This window comes from Aptenodytes patagonicus, chromosome 2 (genome assembly GCF_965638725.1).
Source record: "Aptenodytes patagonicus chromosome 2, bAptPat1.pri.cur, whole genome shotgun sequence".
NCBI classification, from domain to species: domain Eukaryota; kingdom Metazoa; phylum Chordata; class Aves; order Sphenisciformes; family Spheniscidae; genus Aptenodytes; species Aptenodytes patagonicus.
The window spans coordinates 112455590-112482926 of record NC_134950.1 but is presented as its reverse complement, the minus strand read 5'-3'; the positions used below and the strand labels follow the sequence as shown (position 1 = coordinate 112482926).

Below are 27337 nucleotides of genomic sequence, written 5' to 3'. Positions count from 1 at the left end.
ATACAATTTCATTACCTGCCAGGGTGCAGGGTAGATCTAACTATTCCTGCTGCCTTCTTTCTTAAAAAAAATTTTGGGAAAAAAAAAATCTGGCAGCTTCACTTCCATCCTGTTCTCCAGGCAGTAGTACAAGGCGGGCAGAAACAGCACCAGCCATCACTCACTACACCTCCCGGTGTGGAAAAGCCTGAGCTGGTTACCAGAACAATAATGCAAAAATCAACAGGTGTAGACCCATAACAGGCAGTTAATACAATTATTAATAAATACAGCCATTTAGTAAAACCATCCATTGGTTGGATGGAAACCAACCATACTTCGTTTACGCACTAGGAATTTTAGGCCTCCTTGGAAATTATCTTTCATCCTCTGGGAATGGAGTCTCATGGTTCGCTTCAAAAACGCCGGCACAAAGCGCAGACCTTTTGTTTAATTGCTCTCATTTGAAGTGGAATATTAAGTCAAATGAAATTGAATATGAAAGAGAGAGGCCATACTGGAGTCGATGGGAACAAACGAAGCTAACGCAGACCATATCTGCCCCCTTCTCCCCATCTATAATGTTATTAAGGGAAGCATACTATCCCATCTAGCCTCTGCAAAATGCTCCAGCAGGAAAGAAAAAAAAAAATGTTTTGAATGGAAAAAACCAATACTTCCCCAAGTAAATTTTATTTCATTTTATTTTTTAACATACAACAATATCCGCAGACTGTGTATCTAAGGCTGGCACTCTCAGAAGTACTGGCACGGGAATAGCTCTCCTCCCATTGTCGTGAAATCACTGATACCGAGTTAGGCTAGGGCCACTTGAAAAAAAAAAAACACCAGGGTAATGTTTTTAAAGAATCAAGGTTTCTATGCAGCAAATGTGTGAAAATGTGAATATACATATACATACATTTCCATGGATACATGTAAGTAAATACATACAGAAATGCACCAACAACCACACCTCTGTGGACACCAGGGGTTGGTTCCCCCCATAGGACTCAGAACTTTTCCAGCACGCTACAATTTAGTATTTGCATTCCCTCCATTAAAAAGAAACTGCCAAAGTGAATAGCTTGAACTGCGTTTTCATTTGCTGATACAAATTGTTATGCAAACAAAAGGGAACAACTACTCTGAGGACTGTACCTACAAACACGCAGTAAGTCACTTAACTTTGACAAAGAAAACTTCACAGGGCAAGGAAAAAAAAAAAGGTTTCTTCTCCCTTTCCTGTATTAGCAAAATTTGCTACTCTTCTCACAGACATTCAGGACATTCCTTACTTAAACCTTCCAAAATTTAAATGAAACCACTGCATTGTCTTTATCCAGTTAAGTAAACTATTATAGAAGCTACAAGTATGAAATTTCTAGAATGCAAAGAGACAGATTTTTTAGTTGGAATGCCCTGAAACTCCTCTTTAAAACGTTTGGTGCTGGATTTTTATTTAGCATTTGAAGAACTTCTTTTCCCTTCTCTTCTAAATTCTTCACCTCAAATGGGTTATTGCAGGCTGGGATCTGATGGGTTGAGGGACACAACCATGTCCTTTCCTTTTGGCACCTGGAAGTGTATGTCATTCACACGAAGGAGATAAGCTGTAGCCCTAAAAAGGACGTGCAATCTGGGATTAGACAGTTGATAATGGAGTCATTACATGTAACATACAGCGAAACGCAGAGGCCGCGTAGATCCAAACTGCCATGTACATTTAAGTAAAGAGACAAATGCTTTCTCTGGGCAAATACAGAAATTTACATCGTTCCCTGCAACAGCAGACAGGGAATTCTCCAGGCAGGCGTAGATCCATACCGTACTGTAAATTATGGCCTGCTATAAATGAAAAATGCTGATTTGGGGATTGTTCACTTTGTTATAATTTTCCAAGAGTAATATCCTGCAGGGAACAGCCAAGTTAATACAATGTTTCCACTCAAAAATTGGCAGCCTGAGCGCAGCCGATGGGGTGTATTTAATGAGAGTTTGCCTGCTGATAAAATGTTATTGCAGAACATGCAGGCTAAGGAGAACCTCTTATTTTCCATCCCTGGATGTAACCTTAGCCTAGCAAACCGGGTAACTAGCAATAGTTCTCTGGATTTGTAATACGCCGTATATTTTTACTCTGTCTTAAACGTGTTCTGTAATTTATAAGGTCTTTCAGCCATTAGAAGCGTACAGACGCTGTGTTGTCTGGTTTATTCTCAAAGGTAACGGCTTGGGATCTGCCATGGATGCGACTCACACCCGTTATTTTCACGCTTGACTCCAACGTGCCACGCAAGGTTCATCTGCTCTGTCTGAACAGGAGCGTAACTCACAGAGCTAATCACCTCCGACACAAGTATTTGCTCATCTTTCCTTAACCTGCTCACAGGTGGCTCGGAATTCTCTCCAAACTTCCCATTTCTGGCCCAGTGAGTGAATAATTTACAGTGAAATGTGAAACTACAGTAATGTACAAAACAAAAGCGGGGACTGAGCAACTGAACTGAAAAAAATCCGAAGTGTCAAAAAGCCCCCGCTGCTCTGTTGCGAGCATGGCACAAAGGTAACAGATGTGTGCAGCCCTGAAACCATCCTCCCTGCCCCTCTCCCTACCCTACACCTACAGCGCTCAGCACTCCTTTCACATCCATCAGCTTACATAAAGCTCACAAGCTGCTGAAGTCTGAGACTTGTGGAAACGTATGGGGGAAAAACTCTATTTCACACTACATCTCTGTGATCGGCATCACGCACAGATGAGGTTTCAACTTCTGCGACCATTGCCAGATGATGGATCAGTGCGTGAACACCGAGACCTTGAAGGAAGAAGCCAAGTACCACAAGAGCCCTTTGGGCTGGGCACAGGAGGATGCACAGACGCACACCAACAAATGTTACACATCTCCCCCAGGGAACTTAAGAGCCGAATGTGATGCGAGTTGTATAGAGTGACAGTTTTGACATAATTTGTAAAATATTGTTTTGCAACATAACTGTTTTACACCCAGTATTGTGCAGAGGAGGAAACAAAACCCCAAACACTGACTTGAGATTGCAGGCCAAGTGCTTGCTAGAAGCTACTAACAAACATGTGCGTGTCAGTATCTGCATGTAACTCCACAGCTCCTTTCTCCACCCCCATATACAGTGCAGGGAATCTGCTAATGCTTAAATGGTGGGGAATGTCAAGGATTTATTGTGGGAAAGCCAACAGTAATTTTGCTGCCTCTCCGGAATACTGCAAACAGCCAAATTGCACAGCTTAAGAAGAAAAATAAAAGTTACCCTTTAATTTAGGACTTTAAAGAAACCGTAGCTCTACTGGTCTTAGAATCAACCATCCAAGGGTACAGACCCACTGTACATTTCCATAAACCGAGGGCAGCAAGTTATTCCTTCATAAGCAGAGCTTCTTCTGCATAACTTGACAAACTTTCCAAAGGTAGAACCGGGACTTCAGAAACCTCCTTGGTTACAGGACTGCCAAAACCCCAATAACCCTCCCCGCCTTTCCTAAGGATTCCTTCAACTTTCCCTAGTGCTCCTCCAGAAGAAGAGGCATGCAAACACTTTGGCGAGAGGCAGAATGATCTCCTCGAGACACAGCACAGCATGGTGCTTGATCTGGAAGCACGGTTTCCCTTAATACCATGATGGATGAACAAAGCAAGGTTTTGCAGGAGAGGTTTGCTGTCTACACAAGCACGCATTTGCCTTTGGTTACGCACACACATCTTTGGGGAATGCCGAATGCTGCAACCGTTAAGTGTCCCAAAGAGCAGACTGACATATCTAAATGCTTATTCAATCTCTTGGCTGCAGGGTGGCATCTCGAAAGATGCTATCTGACCTCCCAGGCTGGTCCCAGGAGAACGGCTCTCGGTCTTTGCTTTTGGGAGTATGTTTTTCCATGGAAGAGGGCAGCTAGCAGGAAAGACCCCCTGTGCTCAGGAGTGGCTGCATATTGCAACACCCTTGTTTGGCAGAGGAGGCTGCAGCGTCCGTGCAGCTGTCCTGGGCAGCAGCCAGCGGCTCTTGCTGAAGGTGCTTCATCCCGTGTCCAAGACTTTTATGAGTCCCAGACTTGCATAAGAGGACCAATACCAAGTTCAGTATGTTCTTGGTTTTACCAGCCGCCTTAATTAAATTAATCTAATTCGTAACGGGATGAGAAACTACAAATAGCAAGGTGTGAAAGCTTCACTTGCTTTTGTTCAGGTTCCTCAGTGTTTAGCTGGAGATGTTCACCCAATAGCCCAAGGCCTCAGTCGGTGCCAGTGGGTGATGCAGACGTTTGTCTGGTAAAAGCAGGAGACTAAAAGCATTAAAGTGCCAATTGCATGTAAAAAGCATGCAGCATCTGGCCTGTGCCGTACTCTCCTGTGTTAAACTGCTGCTAAGTGCCATAAAAAATGAGTGTTCCTACATCCTTCATCCCAAAGCTTCCAGCAATTTGTTCCATTACCAAACCTCAAAGCAGCTGCTTTTTCGATCAATTGCATTTCAGACCTCTGTGCACTACTTTTTCATTTGTCACAGATACTCAGACACCAGGTACTTAGCGATTTCTGCTCTCTCACCCTCAAGCCATATCACAAAAAGCCCACTACGGAAAAAGTCAAGGGGGAACACTCAGTGTTAGGGCCTCCCTGCCTTTACTTCTCAGACCTCACCACAAGCAGACCTCCTGGTGACTGGGTTCACCAAAGAGAACATTCAATGCTATGTAGGTCCCCGGCCTGAGGGATTTTCCCTTGCATCATATAAATTTCTCATCCAACTGGCACCTTCTCTTCTTGCCACAATGATTGGGAAAGCAAGTTAATGAGCATTCACCAAATTTGAGAAGAAACCCCGAGGATGCTATAGGAACCAGATAGGCTTTGATGGCACACGGCCACGTGCCCTGTCCAGCTCGATCTTAACCAGCACGGGAAATGGAGCGGACAAACCGTGCCAGCAGTTGAAATGTTTTCTAAAAATCACCGAGAAGAAAAAACAAATTCCATTGCCGGCCTCGCACAGTACCGTCAATACGTGACAGAAAGCAAGCACTTGGTTTCAAAGGGGTCATTAAGCCTTTAACTATCCACTTAACATGAACGCCACTAGCAATACTGGTCAAGTCAATGTTTGTGCATGATCACGCTTCAAATTTAGATGGGAAGCTGTTGCGCATAACAGGATCTGTGGAGACTTGTTTCTTTCTAATGGATTTAAATTGCCAATAGAACGGGGCCCAGGACTGAGATGCAAAACAAAGTTTTTAGAACAAACATTCCCTCCATCATTCATTTGCAAAACGCTATGAAGATCAAGGGGATTTTGTCTTGCCTGTTCAATGCACATAATTAAAAAAAAAAAAAATCAATTAAAAATAAATAAAAATTGTGGTGAGGGAGCGCCTTTTGAATCAAATCACATGATGGACAGCCATCACATGGCACTCTTCTCCACTCCTCTCCCCAAAGAAAAAGGCTGCAGGTACAAATACCCTGGGGGCAGCGAATTAACTGGCACTGCTGCCTGGGGGAGAGCAAGCCCAAACCACCCAGCTATAAGCTGCTTTTCCTTCCTACGGAGCTTCGTCCGGAGGCGCAGATCAGCCCTGCATGCGCTCAGCCACCCAAAAACTTCTGGCAAGGGCAACGGGGCAAGTGGCTGGGCAAAGGAATACGCCCATCTTGGCTTGGGAGAAAAATCAAGCAAACACAACACGCCCAAGACTGGCATTGGGTTCCTTGGCCAGGGAGAAGTCTCCACCCCCCTTCTTCAGGGCTCAATCCGGCCAGTTTGCAAGTATCCTTGTAACACATTAATTAAGTGCAGAAGTTGTTCAGCACCTCTTGCAGGCTTCCTAGATATTGCAGGGCTAGTTTTTGCTTACAGAGCCCTTTTGTCTTCAGAAATCATGTAAGATCTACAAACCAACTATTGTCCTGAGATTTTGCCAATGTATAAAAGGACCAAATTTTCTTTTGATGGAAATAAGCCTCTATGGCATCAAACGCTTTAAAAAAGAAAGCAAGAAAGGAGATGTAAATATCCCACCTGTTATCCTGGCATGCTGCAGAAAGTAGTGTCACTTAAAAAACAACAACAACAACAACAACAAAACAAATACCACCCCCCCAAACACCCAAAACAGAACCCACTACTCCATGCAGGTGCCTCATAAATATCCTCTTTAAACCTTTACCCATAGTTGAATTTGGACTGCAGCAAAAAATCTAATTTGTATTCAGCAGAAGGATTGCTGCTAATGCTGCAGAAAAACACAGCGCAGATTAACTCTCAATATTAATGAAAGCAGAATATCCCAAAGCTGTGAACTAATAAATATGCAGTCATGGCTAATGGCAGTTTGTAGACAACATGTAGTTCAAAGCTTAATAGATTTTCTTTTTTTTTCCCCCCCCTTTTTGTTTTCTATTGCTCCACAACTTACAAACCCTGACAGATTTTGCAAGAAGATGCTATTGATGGATAAATTAAGAGGACCCTGAGGAAGAGGTTATGCAATCCCTCCCCTAGCCGAGTTTTAACACGGTGAACCACGCTTAATGCAAACACAACCTCCCAGCTTATCAAGGAGACTCAAACCACTCCAGCCAACAAGCCGGAGCCAAAGAGCGAACGCGCAGCTGGGCCAGCAGGCAAGGCTGCGAGCGGTGCCGGGAACCGCGGGGCAAGCAGAGCCCTTCCTCCCCGGCATCCCCGGAGAGGGGCCCCCATGGGGGCATCTCACACCCAACGGCAAAAGTGCTTGGCCCCGGCTGGTGCCTACCCACTCCTTGGACAGTCGGGGGCAATTAACAATGGACACATTTCCCGAAACCATCGGATTTCGTGGTAATTTCCAAACATGCACACACAGACACTTTTTAAGACCCCAGCATTTACATCTTGCTGTGGCTTCACCCACCCTTTGTTTTATGGCTAAATAAATGCCGGAGGAAAAAAATGTAATTTCTTTAGCCCATGCGCCCTGTATCGAAACACGTAATGTCTTGATTACGTACAATTACTTGAGGTTGGGGGCAGGGCGGATTTTAGACCATATCAAATCTATATAACAGTGCAGACAGTTATAATACACAGATCCTGATTTTATAATCCTCTTTTGACTGTCTCATGGGAAATTCATTATTCTGATCCCTATACAGTCAGTCCAACCCACACAAACACAACAAAAAATAACCCCGACCCCTCCCCGAAATCCAGAGCCTGCTGAAGATTTGATACTTGAATTCGGGTAATTTTAGCTCCTCCTTGCTGTATTTTTTTCTTGGCCATACTTCTTCCAGCACTTATTCTGAAACACTAAACCAAAATCCCCTGTTTTATCTGAAACAGATTAATTATGATTTCCATGCAGAATTCTTTATTGCAGTTATACAGTGGCCTGAAATAAATACTCAAAACATCAAAAAGTAATTTAAAGAGTACTGCATAGGACTTCTCTACAAGGGCTTGGATTCATAAAGGGCAAACAACTTTTGGGTTTTTTTTTTTTGCCACAAGCCCTTTGCGCCAGGCAGCACAGACCGGGAGCAAACCTGAAAGACTTGCATCCCTACTTTTGAGCACTGCTTTCCTGACTGTAGACCCAGGTCTACTTTCAGTCCTAAGTACACTACCTCCGTACTTCAGCAGGGCTGTGAAGGTTTCCCTGAGGGCAGAATGTGACCTCGTGTTTTCATACCACGATGCTGCAGATACTTACATACTCTCTCCCCTTCCATACCTGCGCACGTAGAGGTAGTGTTAGCTTTAGATAACAGCTGCCCATGCAGCTGCCTGCTGCACAGGTAAATGTTTGCTATTCCTCCCTATAAATGAAACTACCATATCAAACTAAAGACTTTCTTACATGACTTTCAGAAGCCTCTGGTGTTTATCCATAGCTAAAGCAAGCTCTCTCTTTTTAGCATACCACATCGCGTACAATCAGGAAACACAGCAAGGGAACGCATGCATTTTAAACAAGCACCACCAAACTTTATAAATAAATTTGGTGCAATGAAATACGGAGCCTACGAAATAACTTTCTAAGCCTTGGGAAGCTTCCTCCTCCTGACATCAGTCACTTGCTTTCACTTTGTGCATAGGTTGTGAGTTATGGATAAAACATCGTCTTCAGATATCAACCCTAGCTACCACCGCATCCTTGCAGCGAGGCCCTGAACTTCATGTACTGGAATAATCTTACTGCCTTTAATTTTGAATTTTAAAATAGACCGTCCCCTCAATGTCTCTGTGAGCAGACGACCAAATAAATTCCCTGCCTGGTTAAATCACCAGTTCCTCTGCCACTGGGAACTCCTTTCAGATAAACAGTCATCAGACTTCTAAGCTTTTCTGTCTCTTTGCCTCCAAAAGCATTTTTAATATGCATCTAAAGCAGCTTTTTTAAAATCTTGCTAGTGCTGGAAAGCATTCATCACATAACATCAAGTTTATCATCAGAGGTGAGTGATTAATTAGAAACCAGGCAGACAGAGGTTGCATTTTTAAAGGTATATGTACATTTCTGAGATAAATCACTGCCTGCCTAATTATTGCTGTACCGCATTCAAAACACTGAATGCAAACAACAAAAGGTCTCTTAAAAATTCTACTTTTGACTACAGTGACTTTTTTTGTTATGTTTCAGGCAAATTATCATACATGTTACATGTCTGAGCACCTTTGCTAAAAATCTGTTAATTTAATACAGTACTGCAATATGCATGGAAAATCTTTCATGCACTGGAGCCCCCTAACTAAATTCAGTTACTGAAGAGACTTCTTGGGGACCACCTCGCTCAGCTTTCCTTATCCTTTGGGTAGCACCGCAAAGGTGCCCCATGCGAAGTTTCCAGTCCCAGGATACAACCACTGTCACTGCCTTTAGCTTAGTGAACTTCAAAGTGCTTTTGGCATTTGTTCGAACAAAATGTACCAAGGCTGTAGGACGGTTATCGAGTATAAACCTGCTCCACCGTCCTAAAGTACAAGCCACAATAAAGGTACTTAATCAAGGGAGAGTATCTGTGAAGATCAGAATGGGATTACAAAGGAGTATCAGCACAAGCGCTGGAGGTTATACCACAGTAAAGGTGTAAAAAGTAGAGGTTCAGAAATCATCCAAAAGTGATATTTAAGCGTTCATGCCTACCTGACTCAGTCTAGGAGGGGAAAGGGCCGGCTGCCTTCCAAACCCATACGGCTTTCACGCAAAAATTGTGAATTTTCACAGGCATTTTAACAGCACCCTGGCTTTACCAGGGCTTGGGTTCAGCTCTGAACATCCAGCTACAGCAGATGAGACAAACTTCTGCAATGCTCCCTCCTAAGTTATCCAACTAAGGACCCTCATGGGGAAGAGAAAGGATGCGAGCCCCAGTGCTGCCTATCCTTAGGTGGATCGTTAGGACCAGCCCTGGAGCGTACCAGGGAAAGCACAGTAACCCTGCGGGAGCAGAGACACCACTATAAGAGCTGCTCCCTCCAGCCCTGCACGTCATTTATCTCACAACTAGCAACAGCTCACTGGTGAACATTAGTAGAAGAAACTGAAATTCAGGCTGCAAAGCACAGGACTCATGTTTATGTAGTTTTGAATTAGCATCTATACAGATTTTTGTCCATATGGTGATTTCAAAACACTTTCAAAGACTAAAGGTGCTGTCCAGAAATTCCTGTCAAGAGGGAAAGCGACCAGCATACGTGCATAGCGTTTTTCTGGTTTTTATTTCAAGAATTAGAAAACTACTTTTGTGCTTTTGTTTTATGCAATCTGATAAAAACAGTAGCTGTGGGGAAAAAATCAATAAGAGAACAGCAATCAATAATAGTCTTGCAAGCAAACACAATGCTACTGAGAGTAATAAGTAATTCCTCATAATCCCAAGTATGCTTTTTCTAAGCACATAGTTTTATTAATACACACTCAGCTCTTTCTAAGAGTTGATAAGGATTAAGAATACAAAGAAATGTAGTAAATTCATTAGCATAAAAGGTCTTCCTATACCACAGTGCCTTAAAAGGAAAACTCCTAAATAGGATATTGACCTTATACTACCAGGTTTTCAATGATAAGGTATAGTCTTACTGAGTCCAGACTAGCTTAAAACCTTTCCTAGTCTCTCCTAGGTCTCTTGCCTCTCCTACAACAATTACATTTTATTGTACAGAAACATTTATAATGTACCACTCTAAGGTTTAATAGACAGCAAAACATCATTATACGCACACACCTCAACACCGTTTCCTTGCTATCAAATACAGGTGATGCACAAATGCAATATTGTCCAAATTCACACCCATAAATCAAAACTTCTGATACTTCCAGTTACTCATGACTTCCATTTCAATCATCTTCAGCAGCTCATTGTCGAGAAATGCCAAGTATCTGCCCTTGCCAGTCACGCCCTACAAAAGTGTCATCACTTGAGCCTCTCAAAACCATCACTCCCTTAAACAATATAATTTTTGTCCCCTGTGAAACAAGGCTCCTGAGCCTGTACAAACTCTAGGCCTACACACAACTCCACTGATCTCAAATGGATTGCACATAGACTTGAAATAACGCATCTGCCAAAGCAGCTTGCTAAATCAGAGCTATTGCTAATTATTTCCATTAACCACTTTTCTCAACTTCTGAACAAATTCATGCCCTCTTTCGACTGCAGCGTTCAGCAAGTGTTAAGTTCCTACTCTCACTTTAGTTACGTGCACTTTAAAAATCTGTCTAATGTACTTTTACAAGTGCTACATAGACAGGAGCTGCTTCAGTACCGGGTGGTATAGCAGTTGCTGTGGTAACACCATTTTTTTCCTTAAGTATAAAGCAAGAGTGCCAGAGGCCCCTATAAACTAAGAACTGCATATTAACATACGTCTCAGGGCTATAGTAAATAATTCCTTTTATTTCAGAGAGAGAAAGAGAGAGACATGTATACACATACACACACACGCTTCTTTGTAAGAACTCCCATGTAAAAGTTTTGGGTCCAACACATCCAGTGTACGAGTGAAATACCACTCAACTCAGTCAAGTTCATTCCAGCAAGTTGAGAGACATCTCCCTTTTGCTAAACCATCAGACCACCACTCTGGCTGGCAGAAATCAATGCTGAAGCCACACCACTTTACATGACCTAAAGAATTCACCCACCTTAATCCCATCCAACAATATATCTAGAAATAATCTTTTAGGAAAAGAAAGTGGAAGGACAGTTACCAGAACACGTACTTACTAGACTTGCTTTTAAGCATACCCAGTCAAAAGACTCATTTCAAGTTATAACACTGACACCACAATACCTTGTGATGTGATTATAATACCTTCTGTTTCAGGAGAATTACTTTTTGGCATAGCCTTCATATAACACAGCGTGGTATTCTATATCAGTTTTTCCCTTTAAACTAGATGAGAAGAGTTTTCTTAGGCAAATAAAATAATAAAAAACCTGATCCTGCAGTCCTGACAGGCAAAATATCCATAGACTTCGAAGGAATATTATGCCTAAGGATTGCTGGATCGCGCCTCAATAGAAGATGCATGTCCCTGCTGCAGCGTTACTGTAATTGAGAAGCAAGCGTTCCAGATTTTCTTCTTTCTCCTCCAGCTCTTCATAATTTTACCTTTTCCATAAAGTCCCTCCACGTAGCTGCAGTGCTTTTCTCCAAAGTTGCACGCTCTGAAGCTGGGGAGCCAGACTCAATTTGAGGCCCTCCTGGAATTCCACTTTACCACTCGCTGCCAAATACATCAGGAAGGTGGAGATGGAGCAAGCAATTTTATCACAGCTAGTGGGCCAGTCAAGATCATTAGTTTAAGAATTACATTTTTCTGGGGTAAAGCACTCCTGAAGCTGCATAGGTGGAGATTGGAGAATATATTCCCCCAGGATACGTTCCTACCTCTACCGCCATCCCCTAAAGAAAATTAAGCAAATAAATGTGGGCAAGCGGTAGCTCTAGGAGGACAGACCCTTTGTCTATTTAGCAATAGGTACATTTCTGTTCCCCTCCTCCCTAGAGTATAAATCCACATAAACTCCACCTACAGGCAGGTAAGGCAGCTCCTCCTTCGCATCCCATGCTGCAGAGGTGGAAAGTCCATGTTCAACTCTTCACTACGCTTTGCATTATCAATGCCACTGCATTAGATATGCTGAATATCACCAACAACATCAGAGCCGGAGCATTTCACCACTTGACTAAACTAATGACATACAGAGTATTTTCCTGCTCTCATCACTGTGTTATGAGTGCAGTCTAACGGCTACGTTGCTTAATGCACTGTTAAATACCCCGTGCTATTTATTTTCTTGCAAGAGAACTTCCTTCTCTTCCCGCTTTGGATTATAGCCCGTTTTGCATCCCGCTGTGGCTGATAATTTGTTATTTAACCAATCATGTGGAAGGGATGAAGGGGGGAAAAAGGAAAGGTAGGAAGTTAGTAGCCGTGAAAACAATTTGACCATACATAAACACAACTTGTAAGTTATGGAGAAAATTTAAGTGCTTCTGCATTTTTTTAGAATGGCATATTAATGGCTATGAAAGTAATTACACCTTTTTAATGTTCACGTTCTAATAACTGTCATGCTTTAAAAAAAACACAGAAAAAACTAACAACAGAGTAGAACTATAGTAAACTTCAACCGTTTTTCAATTCTCATACAAAACCCGCAATGATGTTTCCCCTTTCTGCTGACCTAGCAAGTGCTTGGCAGAGGTAATGAAAAGGCGCCTATGCTCCACACATGGGACTACAGCTTCAGGTGTAAACCTACCCCAGCCCAACCCAGGTGAGACAGTTCTCAGCAGTTACAGCAATTGTGGATCTGACCCATTAATTGTCAGCTGACAGTATTTTTTTTTTTAATTTGAGTTATTACACCTTCAGAGTGAAAAAGTCTTATTTTATATAATTACATAAACACAATTGATGGTAGCAATTTATTCCAGGGGCTGAAGACGTTCATTGGCAATCTAACAATGGAGGGAATTATTGCTGACAATTTTACAAAAGCTTTTATCAAAGTTTATGGGCCATTAAGCCCAACAGTGCGATTGCCAGTACAATATCATCACTCTCAATAGTACAGTGTTGGCCCAGAACAATCCATTTTCTAATCTTGTCTATTATAACTAGCCTGTTTACTCAGAAGTCATATGTTTGCTACTTCGGAAATGATCCGAGTCTTTGAAACAGTGTTTGAGTTTAGTTCATAGACAGGATCCCATCGGTACCATACTAAATCAGGATAAAATAGCCCGAGTCCCTTTCAAGTGCTCATAACCAATTCAGATTTTCTCTTCATATGATGCAATACAAAATACAGACATTAGCTGAGCATACAAGCATACAGGTATTAAATTCCATGATATGCGGAGGCAGCTCTGGGAAACAGACAATACAGTAAAAAAAGGGAATATTTCTCTCCAGAACCTCAAAGAATTCAGTTCTTGACCTGAGCTTGGCATTGGCACCTTCCATGCCCTATGCTATCAGGAATTAATTTGGTTCATAGTAACTAATGACCAGACACAAAAGAAACAGAGAAGGTGTTAATTAGCTATTTTTACTCTTAATTCACTGAATACCATGTGCTTATTGATGCAAACCAGACTGCTGCTGTTCAAATCAAGATGACCCTCATTTGGAAAAAGGGTCTGTTCTTCCTTTTTTTGTGCTTGACAAATCTTTTAAGTGTCAGGGAGAATTATCCACACATACTGATGGGAGCATCTTACACACTGATGAACACAAACTTCCATGGTGCTGGATTAGTTCATCTACCATAGACAACTGTGATAAAGTGATGCTGCCTAGGGGATCTGCCTCATTAAGGAGGGAAAGAGAAGAGCAGCTCTGAAATAATAAAATCGTTAACAAGAGCACCTTGCAGAGCTTATTAGGTAGGAAACAGACTGACAATACAATTGCTCAACACTTAATTACTTTTTGAAGACCAGATGGAAATGAGACAGCGTTTCAATGATAATCCTTTCAAATCCCAAACAAAAAGAAAAATATCAAACTGATCCAGTAATTGGACATATAGCCTAACACAGATGTTTTAAGAAATTATCAGGTCCTACCAGATAACTGAAGATGCTGAAGTTTTGACTTCACCTCCTACTGCAGATATCCTCATTGCAAGTGGTTAAATTAGTAATTACAAACGGAAGGGATCACATTTTTCCTTTTACACCGAATTAAGACTGCTGCAACTCAACTACTTTTCCTCCTTTCCAGATAGGTGGAAGCCGAGCACGCAACATAAACATGACTTGCATGTTTCCCTTTCTGAATCTGCAGTGAAATACTTGTCCCTGCTCCCACTCCCAAAGACTGAACTTCTGCCATTAATTTTGCGGAAGTGATAACAGCATCAATATCTACCTAGATGCTACAACCACGACAATAAAAGCAAAGTGCGGAGCTGACACCACCTTGCAAGCCTCATGCACGTCCTTCAGTCTGCTGCACAGACACCAGCTCAATTCTAATGGTGGCTTTCCTCTGCTCCACGAGTGAAACTTCAAATGGAAAGCTGTGCTCTGTCCCAAACATGTATGTGTACACAAGGACAAGCTAGAACAATTTTCATTAGAAAGCCAAACACTAAATGGTCCATTTGTATGGGTGATCAATGCCCCACCAGCTACTGTGCCTCGGTAAGGACAGTCCCACTGTGAGCGACCAGATACCGGTCAGAATTCAAATACTGAACCTGAAGAGGGAAATACACTCTTCCTGGGCATAATTCATCTTCTATTCACATTACCACAGGTCTCCATTGGGAAAGACCTGGATCAGTACCTGAGGGAGGGTAGATGGGGCTGTTACTAGGTTTTCTGACAGCTTGTTTTTGAGGGAGTGACTTCTCTCCTTTAGGCTGGCTCTGAAAACAGGCACATTGCCACCACTTCCCAACACTCAGCAAACATCAAGGGCCCCGCGTACTACACACTGCTTTGTGGTGCAAAACCCATGTTCATGTGGAAATCCTACAGCTTAAATTATGGTCTAGCTCTGACAAAGCAGCTTCCAGAGTCAGGATTTTGCCAACTAACACTTCTGTTTCCAAAAAATTGGTTTGTTTTGTTCTGGTTTCATCGGTTTTTCGCTTGGGGTTTTCTGTTTGTTTTTCATGGGGGGGAGGCATAGACTTGGTGCAAAACTAGTCTGAAGAGCAGCAAAACAAATTGAATCCTGTTCAACAAGTGAGAATGTCAAGTTTCCATTAATGAGAAATAGGCTGCAATAAAAATGGAGGAGAAAAAACACTCCACACATGTAACAGCTTTTGACTAAAGGCACTTTCTGTTCAGCAGTTCCCAACAACGTCGTGCCAACCAGTGATGGGCTCTCACTCAGGGACCTGAGGACATGTCCCCCTCACTTTTTTGTGGGGAAAGGTTTCCTTGTCTTCACGTGCCCAGTAGATGATCTCTGTACCTCCAGATTTAACACATGAGAAACAAGCTTGTCAAACATTGGTCATATCTGCTCTTACCACAGCTTTCCCTTCCCAATGATTAAAGGGAATGAAGAAGGATTTTTTTTTTTCAGCTTCCAAAGCCATAGTTTGTGCAAAGTTCACCACCAACACCTTCAGGTAGGAGAACCAGTAACTTCCACTTGCAGAAGAAATGGTGATCACGTATGCAAAATGGTATTTTTATCTGGCACTGAAGATCTGGTATCTTCGTTACTTTGAAAGGCTCTTTTATCAAATAGGTATTCCTAGTGTCTTACGTATCTTTTATGTTACATTAAGTGAAAAGGTTGGAAAGAAACATGATAACAAAACTGTCTCCTGAATAAAGCAGATGGTCATCTGGCCAGTAGGTCCCCAAATCTTATCTATTCTCCATATCCCCAGAGTGCACCATCAGCCAGAGCTGCTTATTCCCTTTGATAGCTCAGGGTGTATTTACTTAAATTAATCAACATTGCTTTGTACACGGTATAACCAGTTATGACAGAGTAGTAAAGTGACCTTTTTTTTAAAAAAAATACTACTTTCACAATGCCAAAACCACATGGGATTTTTCGATTGCATAATACAGCTACTTAAAATTAAGACAAACTCCAAAATAACAACATTAGGAAACAAAGGCCAAGACAACCTCTTCTTCCCTGTCTTCTACACCAAATTATGATGCGCTCATCACAAGTCCAAACCCAACAGCAGAAGTTGGAGGTGAACCATGAAGCACGTCCCCTTGGAAACACCAGGGATAGCACGTAACCCATGAGCACATGTGAGAAAAGCAGTTTTCTGCATCTCTGGTTATGGCACATCCATTGGAGTTGATGGCCCAGGAAGACATGAAGGAAAGCTATGACTGCAGCAAATTGCAAATGTTTGGGAAGCACCTGCTTGAGAATTCCCCACTACAATTAAAGAAAACGGAGGTGCACTTGGCAAGGTGACTCCTTTTCCCTGTTAGGTATCTGCTTGTGGAAAATTAATAAGAAAACATAAGTGTTGAAGATGATACAGCACAATGCCACCTGTACAAAACAAATGTGTATCTCATTTTAATGTAAGCTTTGGTTAAGTGGCTTGTGTTGAAATGCCACCTAGCATTCCAAGTATAACCCAACTTAATCATATCTATTGAAAACCACATAATAAATAACATGAAATATGCAGCATGCCATCCTAATTGCAGAGGTTGTCTCATTTACTAGAAGTCATTTATTTATTCAAATGACTTGAACTACGTGATTCAATCTGAATCATGGGAACTAGTTACTGATTTGTGCAAACAGCCTCTTACTTCTTTGCTACAGGCATTGTTGAAATAACTGACCCAACTGCTAAAACAAGCTTCTTCCTTGAACCCTGCCTCCTTCCTTAGTCTTACCTCCTGAGTGAACTTCAGAAAACACGATTGTTTTACAAAAGCATTTTGAACTTAAGAATTAAAAAAAAAGAGACTCAATTACATGCAATGAAAAAAATTGGTATTTCCAAGATCAGAGAATTGCTTAGCAATAGGGAACTGCACATGCAGCCATAATTGCACTTTGCAGAATTTAAGTACCCAGCTCTCAAAAAGAAATGTTTACTACCTCAGATGTGAATCAATTCAACTTTCAGAAGTGTACGTATGTCTCTCAGATCTTAATGGGGGGTGAATACATATCCCCAGACAGAAGCAGCTGTAGCCTTTTTTTGGTTTTTTGTTTTGTTTTGGTTTTTTTTAAGTTAGGCCTTTGCAAATACGAAAACTACCATCACAACTGTGCTGCAGCTATGTAGAAAGCATAATTTAGGAAACAATTCAGACTTTACATCTGCTTACACCCAACCTTGATTTGCAGCTACTGTCTCACACCACTGTTATTTCAGGAGGTGCTGGGGCTTCCCCAGGGTGGTGGAGCAAGGGGCCAGGCATGCTGAGCTGTACCACAGGCGGGGAATGAGCACGCTTCGGTCGCAAGGAGCCAAGCCAGATGCATGCCACCATAGGTCACCTCATCCCAGGCTACGGCCAACCTCCATCAAGAGGCATGTCCCCAGGGAAGGACATGCAGAAGGGCCTTCAGAAAACAGGGGAAACGATGCTCTGTGTGAGACATCGTTTCAAAGCTAGCAAATAAGCCCTGAGCAGGATGTTGGTTACCTTCAACTGCAGGCAGTGTTTATCATTGGCTTGGGCATGGGGCGAGAGGCCAAAATCCTAGCAGGCAACTTCACCAGCGGCCAGCTGTGTTGCCTCAGGCAACCGTTCAAAGCCTCTGTGGCTCCGATCCCCTGGCTCCCGATAGGTAAAATAATACTTTTCCCTACCTAGGAGAAGTGCTGTGCGAGCTCGCAGTGCCCCAGTGCCAAGAGCAGCTGTTTTCCAGGGCTTTTCTGGTTATCTTCACATTTACTACTGAATCTGGTGACGGGAAGGCAGGGATTATGCCACTGCGTTTTGATTACCAAACACACACAAACCCCATTCCCACAAACTGATAATTTTCTTCTCGTAAAAGCCAGAGCTAAAATACTACTATCCTGTCATCAAGACAGCTGGTTTATATCCTGTCCTCCTTCCTTCCACATCTTCCCCGGAAAACATCCCGCCTGACATGGTCCCTGCCGACTTGCCCAGCCCCACTGGCCCCCACGCCCCAGGAGGAGCCATCTACCCCGGCAGGGTGGTTCTGGCAAAACCGCCTTTGCTGGTCCTGCATATTTTTTTTTTTTTTTTTTTTTTTTTTTTTCTGTTTGGGATAGAGAGGGCTGGCAAACCCACCGCTTTTCCAGGGAGCTGGAGGGTACACCCGGGGAGGCTACCCGCCCTTCACACGGCACCTTTGTAACAGAAAGGAACCACAGAGCAGTAACCGCTAGACGGAGGAGAAGGCTTTTAACCCACACAGCAGCGCTGCCGGCCCTTGGGGCATTGCTGCTGCTCGGCAGCTTTCACCCCACCCGCCCAAAGCCCGGGCCCACCTGCTTGTGCATCTCTACCAAGGAGCTGCAAGCCTCCAGCTCCTCCTCCGGTCGGAGGCTAGCAAGGTATGGTGAAGGCACCAAACATATGGAGGTCAGGGAGGTAAAGGATACCGTGCTTTTTTATTATTTATTATTATTTGTATTATTAATTCTCATTCTCTTATTACTTCTATTATTATTTTATTTTTTTCATTATTATTTTATTACTTTTATTGTTATTTGATGAAAGTGGAAAAGTGATCACAAACATTTCAGAATGCATTTATCTCTCTACTTAACATTTGGAGTGGTGCTTTTTGCATGTATATAAATGACAGCTTACCCCACCCCCAAAACCTGAAGTTTTTCAGGAGGGGAAGAAGGGAATTGAAGCAAGTTCATTAATTTGAGCCAAACTCAGCAAACGCACCTTGGTCAAAAAAAAAAAAGAGTGGGAGGGAGGTGTAAGAAAATTAAGTGGTGGTCTGGTATTTTCAAAATATACCTGCATTTGCAGGTTTTCATTTCAAACTGCATTTCATTTTCCTTCTTACCCAACTTAAAAAGAAAAGAAAAGGTCTCAGGTCAAATTTAATCTTCCAGGTTATCTTAAAACAGGGGTTCTTGGTTGGTGTTTTGTTGTTGGGGGTTTTTTTTCCCCTTCACTTCAGTAGAATGACCCTGACATATTTGTTTCAGTTTGACTGGAAGCTATTTTTTTTTTCCAGGTTTTTTTTTTTTGTTTCTTCAACTGCTGAAACAAACAAAACCCACCCATGATTTGACGCACTCTAATAGCAAGACATGCATGTGAACACGTAGCTGTTTACTTTCATGTACTGGGCAGGAGAAGGCACGCTGGCAGGAGGAGGAACCTTGCATCTGCCTTGCATGGATCTGTCAACAGCCAAAACGCACTTTGCATTAAAACTTCAAAACGAAAGCTCACACGCCTTCACGGTCTACATAAATCCAGTGCTGCACTCTCCTAGCAATGCCTTCTGTTCTTAAAAAAAGGTGCAAAGTGCAAGTGTACTTCTTAGCTCAATGGCCAACCCACGTGGCCTCGTCTTTTCACTCTGATCATCAGAAAGTTCTCCTCTTCAAATGCACAATCTCACAAGCAGGTTTCTCACCCTTCTTCCCTGTGAGCAACCCTCAGTAACATTATTAAGGACAGAGAGCAAAAGACCCTCTGAGACAAACTACGAACTCATGTCATAGCTCCCAATAAATAACCATCTTGCTTCAGCAGGAATAGACATTTCTCTTGGTACAACTTCTCTGTACAGAGGAGTACATCTTTTTTTTCCACGTTTCCTTTAGGAATGACTTCTGCTGCCAATATTCATGCCAAATGTTCTGTAACTATTTCTGAAGAAAAAAAAAATACACCATTACTCAATACTGTTAGGTCAGCAGAATTCAACCCTTAAAAAAGAAGTATTACAGTCCCGTTTGCTGTAGATGGAAGCCAAGAAGTAACACATCAAAAACCAAAATGGGCAGGAACGATACTAGATCTCATACTGCCCCTACTAATAAAGCGTTCCTTGAAGTTAAGGCGCACAGGAGAAGGTCAAATTGATACGCATTTAACAGGGTCAGCGTGTACTGTACCGAGCTGAACAACGACTTTCAGAGTCCACACAAAACACCAAGCGGTGGATTCCCGCGCTGCGTACCATTAACTCCTGGCAAAAAAATTCACCTGAACACTTTCTACCCCCACCTACACAACACTGATAAATCTGTAGTGCAGACTCCTGATGTCCTCATGCATTTCAGAAGCTCTCCAGAGCTGACAGGTATGAACAGCAGTGGTCCTCAGGAACGGAGGACTTCTCATGAGTCACATCCAAGGCAGCTTTTATCCCACCCTCATCACCCAGACCCAGAGACGTGTGGCATTGCATCAGCCTCATTCAACAGGTGCATCCCAGAGGTGAGGGCCCGTCTGCTAATCCCTGATCATTATTCCTGCTCTCCTGCCATACCTCTTAGCTCCAAGAAGCAGCAGCTCCCGCTCAGTCATTGTCCCCAACTCAGGTGCTGGCTAAAGCGCTGCTTAGGACCCAGAAAGGCAAATTCTGCACTAACTTTGCCAACCGCACTTAGGCAAGAAGTGTTGCTCAAGCTAACCTTGAGGCGAGAGCAAGGCAGGTGACTATCCCCATCACAGCAATAACTGCTGCTTGAGTATTCATTGGAGGCTACACACCTTCTACAAGTGCTACAGAGCAAATCCGAGAAATGAAAAGGGAGAACGTGCCTTCCACTGAGGAGCAAATAAAAGCTCTGCTGCCTTTCCTAATAACTTTCCCTTTCTGCTAAAACTAGCAAAATCCTAGCTGGATTGAGTGCGATTCCTGTGCCAGCTGAGCCCCGACTGACAGAACTGCATTCTTCCCTTGTAGGTGTGCAAGGAGAGCAGTATAGCAGAATGGGGTTTTGAGAAATTATGAACACAAACAGAAGGTGCCTAATGCAATTCACACACTTCCAAAATAACAATTGCACCAGCTAGCAGGTCATCTTTTTACAGAATAAGATCTCGTCCCCATTTTGAACCATCTAAGTTAAAAAGGTTTGTCAGCCAGGTCGCCCCAGCAAGTGCTCCTCATGTAGACTGGCCAGAGGATGCCAGCCAATTCTGGCTTCCCCAATTAAAGTTCTACAAGTCAAAGCATTTCTCTGACAGTACAACCCCGTTTGCATTACACAAGCGCTTTTGCAATACGGATCCGAGTCTAATGTGAGATTCGACACAAGTTCTCATACCTGTAAATGCCAATGCTTATAACACAACATGCTGACTACTAATTTTGAATGTACGTTAGCTCTTCCTGGGATACTCCACTCATACGCAGGGTGATTGTACCTTCTGATGCACACATGCTACGGAAACTTGGACTAATCCAGGAGTTTGTGGCAATATCAACAGTTTCTATGCAAAACCATTCCATGAAGGTACTGTCATCCTCCCTAAAATGAAGTAAACCTTTCACTAGGCTTGTTTCCGAAGAGCTATTAAGCAAAGGCAGTTTGTGCTCAAGGAAGATAAGGACACCTTCTTAAGGAACTGGTTTGGCTAGTCAGCTATCTTGCTGCTAAAGCTAGCATATCCCAGTGATTTCAGCGATACAGGGATACCCGAATGCAAAAGTCAGCCCTGAGGACCATAATGGCATTGTGCGACACTCCCTGAAAGTCTCTCTCTATAAATTAACAAATGAATTACAACGGACTACTCCGATTGTAAAGTCTCCAGGGCATTGATCTTTATTTCTTATTTATCTGCAAATCTCTTAATATACTCTTGATGCAAGAAATAACACATTTGTATTTACTACTATCACTTTTGTGTGTAGTTTGCTCACCACGCGCACACACTTTGCTGAGAGGCCAATCTGTTTTGTAGCATTTTGCACACAGCCACTGTATTTTGCAGATTGCCCGAATTAAGGAGATGACTGCTGGTACCTTCCCTTCCCTGCTTATCAGAAATTGCCCTTAATGATGGGCTTTGGGTTTTTTGATTAATCATTCACACATTGAGGCACTGGAGTGAGAGCAGGTCTATACTCAAGACTGCTTATTTAATGATATTATTTCACCAAATTGGACTGTATCAGTATCTAAATTTCCATATCTCTAACTGTATTCACTGCCAAGCCTGCACAGATTTATTTTAGTTTCCAAATCCAAAAGAGTTCGGTCATTTACCAAGGAGAAAAAAAATAAATGGGTGCATCGACAAGACCTTCGATAATAAACAAATACCTACAGACACACATATCCGCTCCTGTCTCCACATAGAAAACTCAGCTTGCATCAGTGATAATACAAATACAGGAATGACAAAACAGCATACCAGCAACGCCGGTACTGTAACAGGAGCACGAGACGTCCTTCACCTGCGACCCGGTGCCTGGCACCAGGCAGGCGGAGGACACTGCCCACTCCTCAGCCAAGCTGCAGGTGCGCGGGCAGCTGCCTGCTCCTGGGAGGCCCCCGCGCTCGCTCCCACGGCAGTCCCCACCGGCAGGCACATTTCACAGAGATCTCTGCTCCCACGGAGCAGCGGGCAGGTTACACCAGAGGGCATCTGAAAAGGCACTGGATGCCTGCGCATAACCAGATAAAGCCCTACACAATCCACAAAGATTGTGGATACACCTGTCGCAAGTAGGTATGGAGTAATATACAGTGCAGAACCTACAAAACAATGTAAAGGGCAGCAATACATAATAGCAGTACACACGTAGCCCACATGTAAACACTGCACAGGATTTTAGATGGAGCTTTTTCATTTCACATGAAAATGACTACTTCAACAGTTTTCCTTTGTTTTTCAGAAAGCCAGGCGAGACATCAGGTACACAAGGTCATCGCAGCCAACTTCTGCAGCTACCAAGCTGCCCAGCATGCTTGCATGCACGCTCCCAACATAGAGCAGCATGTTGCCATCCCATAACGGCTGTAGCTACAGATCAAAACTAGAGATATAAAAACCAACATATAGCAACAAAAAGCAGTTCGCTTAACTGTAGTGCTGTCACCGAGCACTGACACACGAAACTGGGTCAAATGCATCCTGTGTATGTGGCATGCCGGCTGTCACAGGTATTTATCTCAGGTACCACCGAACAGGCCATCCGGGGTGCATTAATGGAAATCCAGATTAGTTCCACTGTGGTTAATCTGGGTCAACATCAGAACAGGTAGATAGAGATAGAGGCAGGTATTGATCCCTGGGAGTGTATTTCAGTTTCCAGCAATCCCATTTGGTTCTGGAATATGCACAATTGGGGGGGGGGGGTTGTATCTTAATGACTACAGTGTTATAACTAAGCCAGTTTTGTCTCATCTATATTCAAAGAACTCATTCTAAAATTTTGGGAAAAGACACAATTGTATTTAAATTTCCATTCAAACATTATGTTGATCAGATTTTATAGGTGGATTCTGACATTCTTCTAACAAAAACAACATTTGCCCAGGTTTGTGGGGTTTTTGGGGTTTTTTTTGAGATGTCTCTTTTTGGTAATAGAGCAAATCAGGTTTAAATTTTAAAAAGTGTAATTTCATATGCAATTTGAACTTCTAAAATCCACAGAATTTGGTCTTAAAACTTAAGAGTGTTGCATATATTTATTATGGCACGTTTATTTCCAGAATTACTCTGAATTCTGGTGCTGGGTCCTATCACTTGACCAAGGAGGCAGGTCCTCAACATACACTGACGCTCTATTACCTATTGGACCTGTCGCTTCAAACCAGTATCTCACAACTCTCAAAAGCCACTTCATTTTGTACCCCTGACTTATTTTCTTGCTTATCCTCAAGTGTGGGGAGGAACTAACAAAGACCAATCAATCGATTCACACTTCCTGAAGAAATTCTTCTGCCTCTACCTCTGCCACTGAGCCTCCAGCTCTCCTAAGAGGAACAGTTATTTGCTAACAGAACATAGAGAATAATCTCTATTGGTTTTATCACTTAGCTGTTGATTATTTAGTAATCCTCAAATACCTGGCACCCTCATAAGTTTATGAGACACAGCATTAAACACTATAAACAAGGTATTTCTCCTCACACTTTATATATCCTACAGGGCATGTGCACCTGACACTGCAGCTCAAAAGACTTTTAACACAAGCACAGCAGATGGACTCACCTTGCTTCTCATCATTTTGGGGGGGGGGGGGGGGGGGGGGGGAGGCACGAACCGGGAAAGGAAAACTGCCCATGTTACATCAACAACAGGTGTGAACTCGATTTCTGGAACAAGAGAATCTCTCAGCTTTTTGAAGGTTGTGCAACTAGTTCTTTCGGACGTCCCTTTCAGGACGGTTTTACCATCTGCAGTCACGAAACACTAACTCAGTTGCTTTAAGCCATGCATCAGCCCTTCTAAAAACTATTAATCCTCGTCTCCCGCTTTTTCTTTAAAAAGAAAGACAGGATAAAAAAAAAAAACAACCCACCCAAATCTGCATTTTTTCCTGGTTGGCAGATTTCCAAGATAAAGAGGACCGCACTCTGCCTGGAACAGCAGCCGGGGCCTGCTCTCGAAACTCACAAAAGAGAACACCACACACAGAGAAAAAGCGACGGATCTGACCAGCGAGAAACGTTTTCTCACCCTCTAAACCAGTTTCTCAAAAAAAAAAAACAAACCCCAAACAAACAAAAACCCAAACCACCAGCCCCAGCAGACAACCCGAGCCGGAGGCGCCCGCTCCGCGCCGTTCCCACGCACCGCCGTGCCGGGCAGTCACTGCCGGGGTGACAGCGCCGGCGAGGTCGGGACGGCTTCTTCGCGCTGGGTCAGGAGAGGATAAATCGCTCCTATTTTTAATTACTGGGGAACCAGAACCCACATGAAGTTTCCCCTCTTTCCACGCCTCCCCCCCCCTCCCCAGGTGTATACTTTTATTTTATTTTATTTTATTATTTTATTTAGTTATTAACAGGACAAGCGGAGGTGTCCGGGTCAGGGCGACAGGCGGGGTTACCTGAGCGGCGCTTACTCGGGGGCTGCGCGGCTTTTCCCCGCCGCCACGGCGGGGGTGCCGGCAGCGGCGGTGCGGGGCGGGCGGCCGCCGCGGGGCTGAGCCCTCCGCCCGGCCGGGGAACGCGCTCCGGGGAGCGATTGGGCAACGCGGGAAGGACGGGAAAGAAGGAAAAAAAAAAAAGACACGAAGGGAGAAGCACAACCGATGAGATGTGCCAAGGCTTATTCCCTTTTATTTCCTCCACCCCCACAAAAGAAAATAAGCCTAGAATCAGGAAGTCAGAGCTGCGTGATCGCTGCTATAGGTTTGGGTGTTTTCCCTTTCTCCTCTCTCTCCGTTTTTTGGTTTGTTTTTGTTTTTTTTTTTTTAAGGAAAGAAGTAGTTGGGACTTTCCCTCCGCCGCTCCCCACGGGAGGCCGCGGCGCGCCGCCGCCCCCAGCCCACCTCCCGCGGTCCCACGGGGCGCAGCCGGCAAAGCGGCGGCGGGACCCCCGCGCCCCGGCCCGGCGCGCCCCCCTTGCCCCCCCTACCTTTCTTTTCCTCCACGGCGGAGCAGAGGGCGACGCGCCCCAGGAGCAGCACCAGGACAGCGGCCCCGCGGGGCCCGGCGGCGGCGAGGGGGCTGCGGCCGCCCATGCTGCGGGACCGCCGCTCCCTCGGAGGGGTGAGGGGGTCGGACGGGACGGACGCACGGAGGTTTCCGCGGAGCCGCTCCTCTGCTCTGCTCTTCTCTTCTTCTCCCGCGGCCGCGATCAGCTCCTCTCCGCCGCTCTGCCCCGCGCGGCTCCGCGCAGCATGCTGGAGGGCGGCCGTCGAGGGCTGCGCGCACACGTGCGTGCCCCGCTGCGGGCGGGCTGCTGCCTTCCTCCTCCTCCTCCCTCTGCTCCTCCTGCTGCAGGCGGCGGCGGGTGCGCAGGGGCTTGCGGAGCGGCTGGAGCCGGCTGCGGGACGGGGCGCGCCCGGCGACGCTCTCCGCCCGACCGCGGAGCGCAGGGGCTCCCTCTGGGGACGCCGAGGAGGAGGATGGGGCGGGAGCAAGGAGGAGGGGGGAGGAGGAACCGGCGGCGCCTTCCCCGCCCAGGTGGGGAAGAGGCGGACCCGCCACCTGTCCCGGGATATAGGGTGAGAGGAGGGGTGAGTGGGGAGGAGGCAGTTTAGCCGCCCCTCCTTGCTCGGGTGGGTGGGGGGATGCCCCGCTTCCCGGCGGCTTCTGCCCGGCAGCTGCCAAAGGCATGAGCGTGCTTTTGCGCCGCTGCTCGCAAAAAAGCGGCGTGGCCCTGGCACAGCCTCCGCCCCCCCCCCGTGTCCCCTCCCGGGGGGGAGGCCGGGCCCCCGGGGTGGGCAGAGGATGTGCGGGAGCGAGGGTGCCGCGGGGTGTTTTGCAGCAGAAACCCTGTCCCGTCCCTTTCCCCAGGGTCCTCGCAGTCCCCAGGGAAGGGAGCGGGGCAAGGAAGGACTGAGGCATTTTATCGGGGAGCAGCAACAGCGAATTCGCTCCGGGGATTAAATCCGCTCCCCAGGGGCGCACCTCCGGGGCTCTGGCCCTCGTTTCTGCTCCCCCAAAATCAGCGGAACCCACTTGGCTTCTCTGTGAACAGTCCTGTTCTCGTTCTGGTCATTTTACTCCAATGCTTGCAAGGCCAGGTGCGTGTGTGAAAGAAAACCACACTGTTTCTACGCATATTTTATCACAAGGATAACAGGGCCCATATCTGTGCATACCCTTTCTATTCCCCTGCACTGGCAGTGAGAAAGTGCTCCTTGCTCCGCGTAGCAAGTTATTTAATAAGCACACAATAATACAAGTGTTCTTGAGGCGCTCCAGGGACATCCACAGACATTAAGCAAAAGAATACATGCATGGTGCTCCTTCGCCCCCAACATCTTTCCCCCCGAGAGGCAAAACCAAGCTATTCAGTATTCAGTAAAGTATGCTTATGGTTACAATCTCTTTTTTTAACAGGCTGCTCCTCTGGAAAGTGGGAGGAAGCACCGTCTTGTCACTCAGGCACGTTAATAGGACATAGAAGTGTCACTTGTCTGGGCTGGGATCTCGCCGAGTAAATCATGATTCAACATTCAAACTTGTTAAATGCTGGTGGTAATTTCTTCAAAAAGCTCTTGTGAAGACTTGGGTCACGCAGTCAATAGGATATGAAGCTTAGAACTGTTATGATTAACTGGGAACTCCAGAACCTAAGTCCAGAATGACATGAGGTTTGGGAGATTACGTGCTAAATGCCTGTGTCTATCACAGGGTGTGGGAACACAATAGATTGCAAAATAGCCGCTGAGTGTATCTTGACTTTCCTCTGCGATGCATGTTCCTCTGAGAGATGCATTACTTTTCTCCTACCAGTCAACTTCCTCTGTACAATCTTTTTCTAA

At 44.5% G+C, this 27337-nt stretch overlaps 1 protein-coding gene across 3 annotated transcripts in view; it reads right to left on the bottom strand.

Annotated features, from left to right (window-relative positions):
- Nucleotides 1–25898, bottom strand: part of EGFR (epidermal growth factor receptor) — a 172874-nt gene extending 146976 nt beyond the window's left edge. For all 3 annotated transcript variants that reach the window (XM_076330752.1, XM_076330753.1, XM_076330754.1), the window contains exon 1: nucleotides 25480–25898. In XM_076330752.1, the coding sequence (XP_076186867.1) occupies nucleotides 25480–25585 (106 nt within the window). In that variant the 5' untranslated portion in view covers nucleotides 25586–25898. The remainder of the gene's footprint in view (nucleotides 1–25479) is intronic.
- Nucleotides 25899–27337: the final 1439 nt, after the last annotated feature.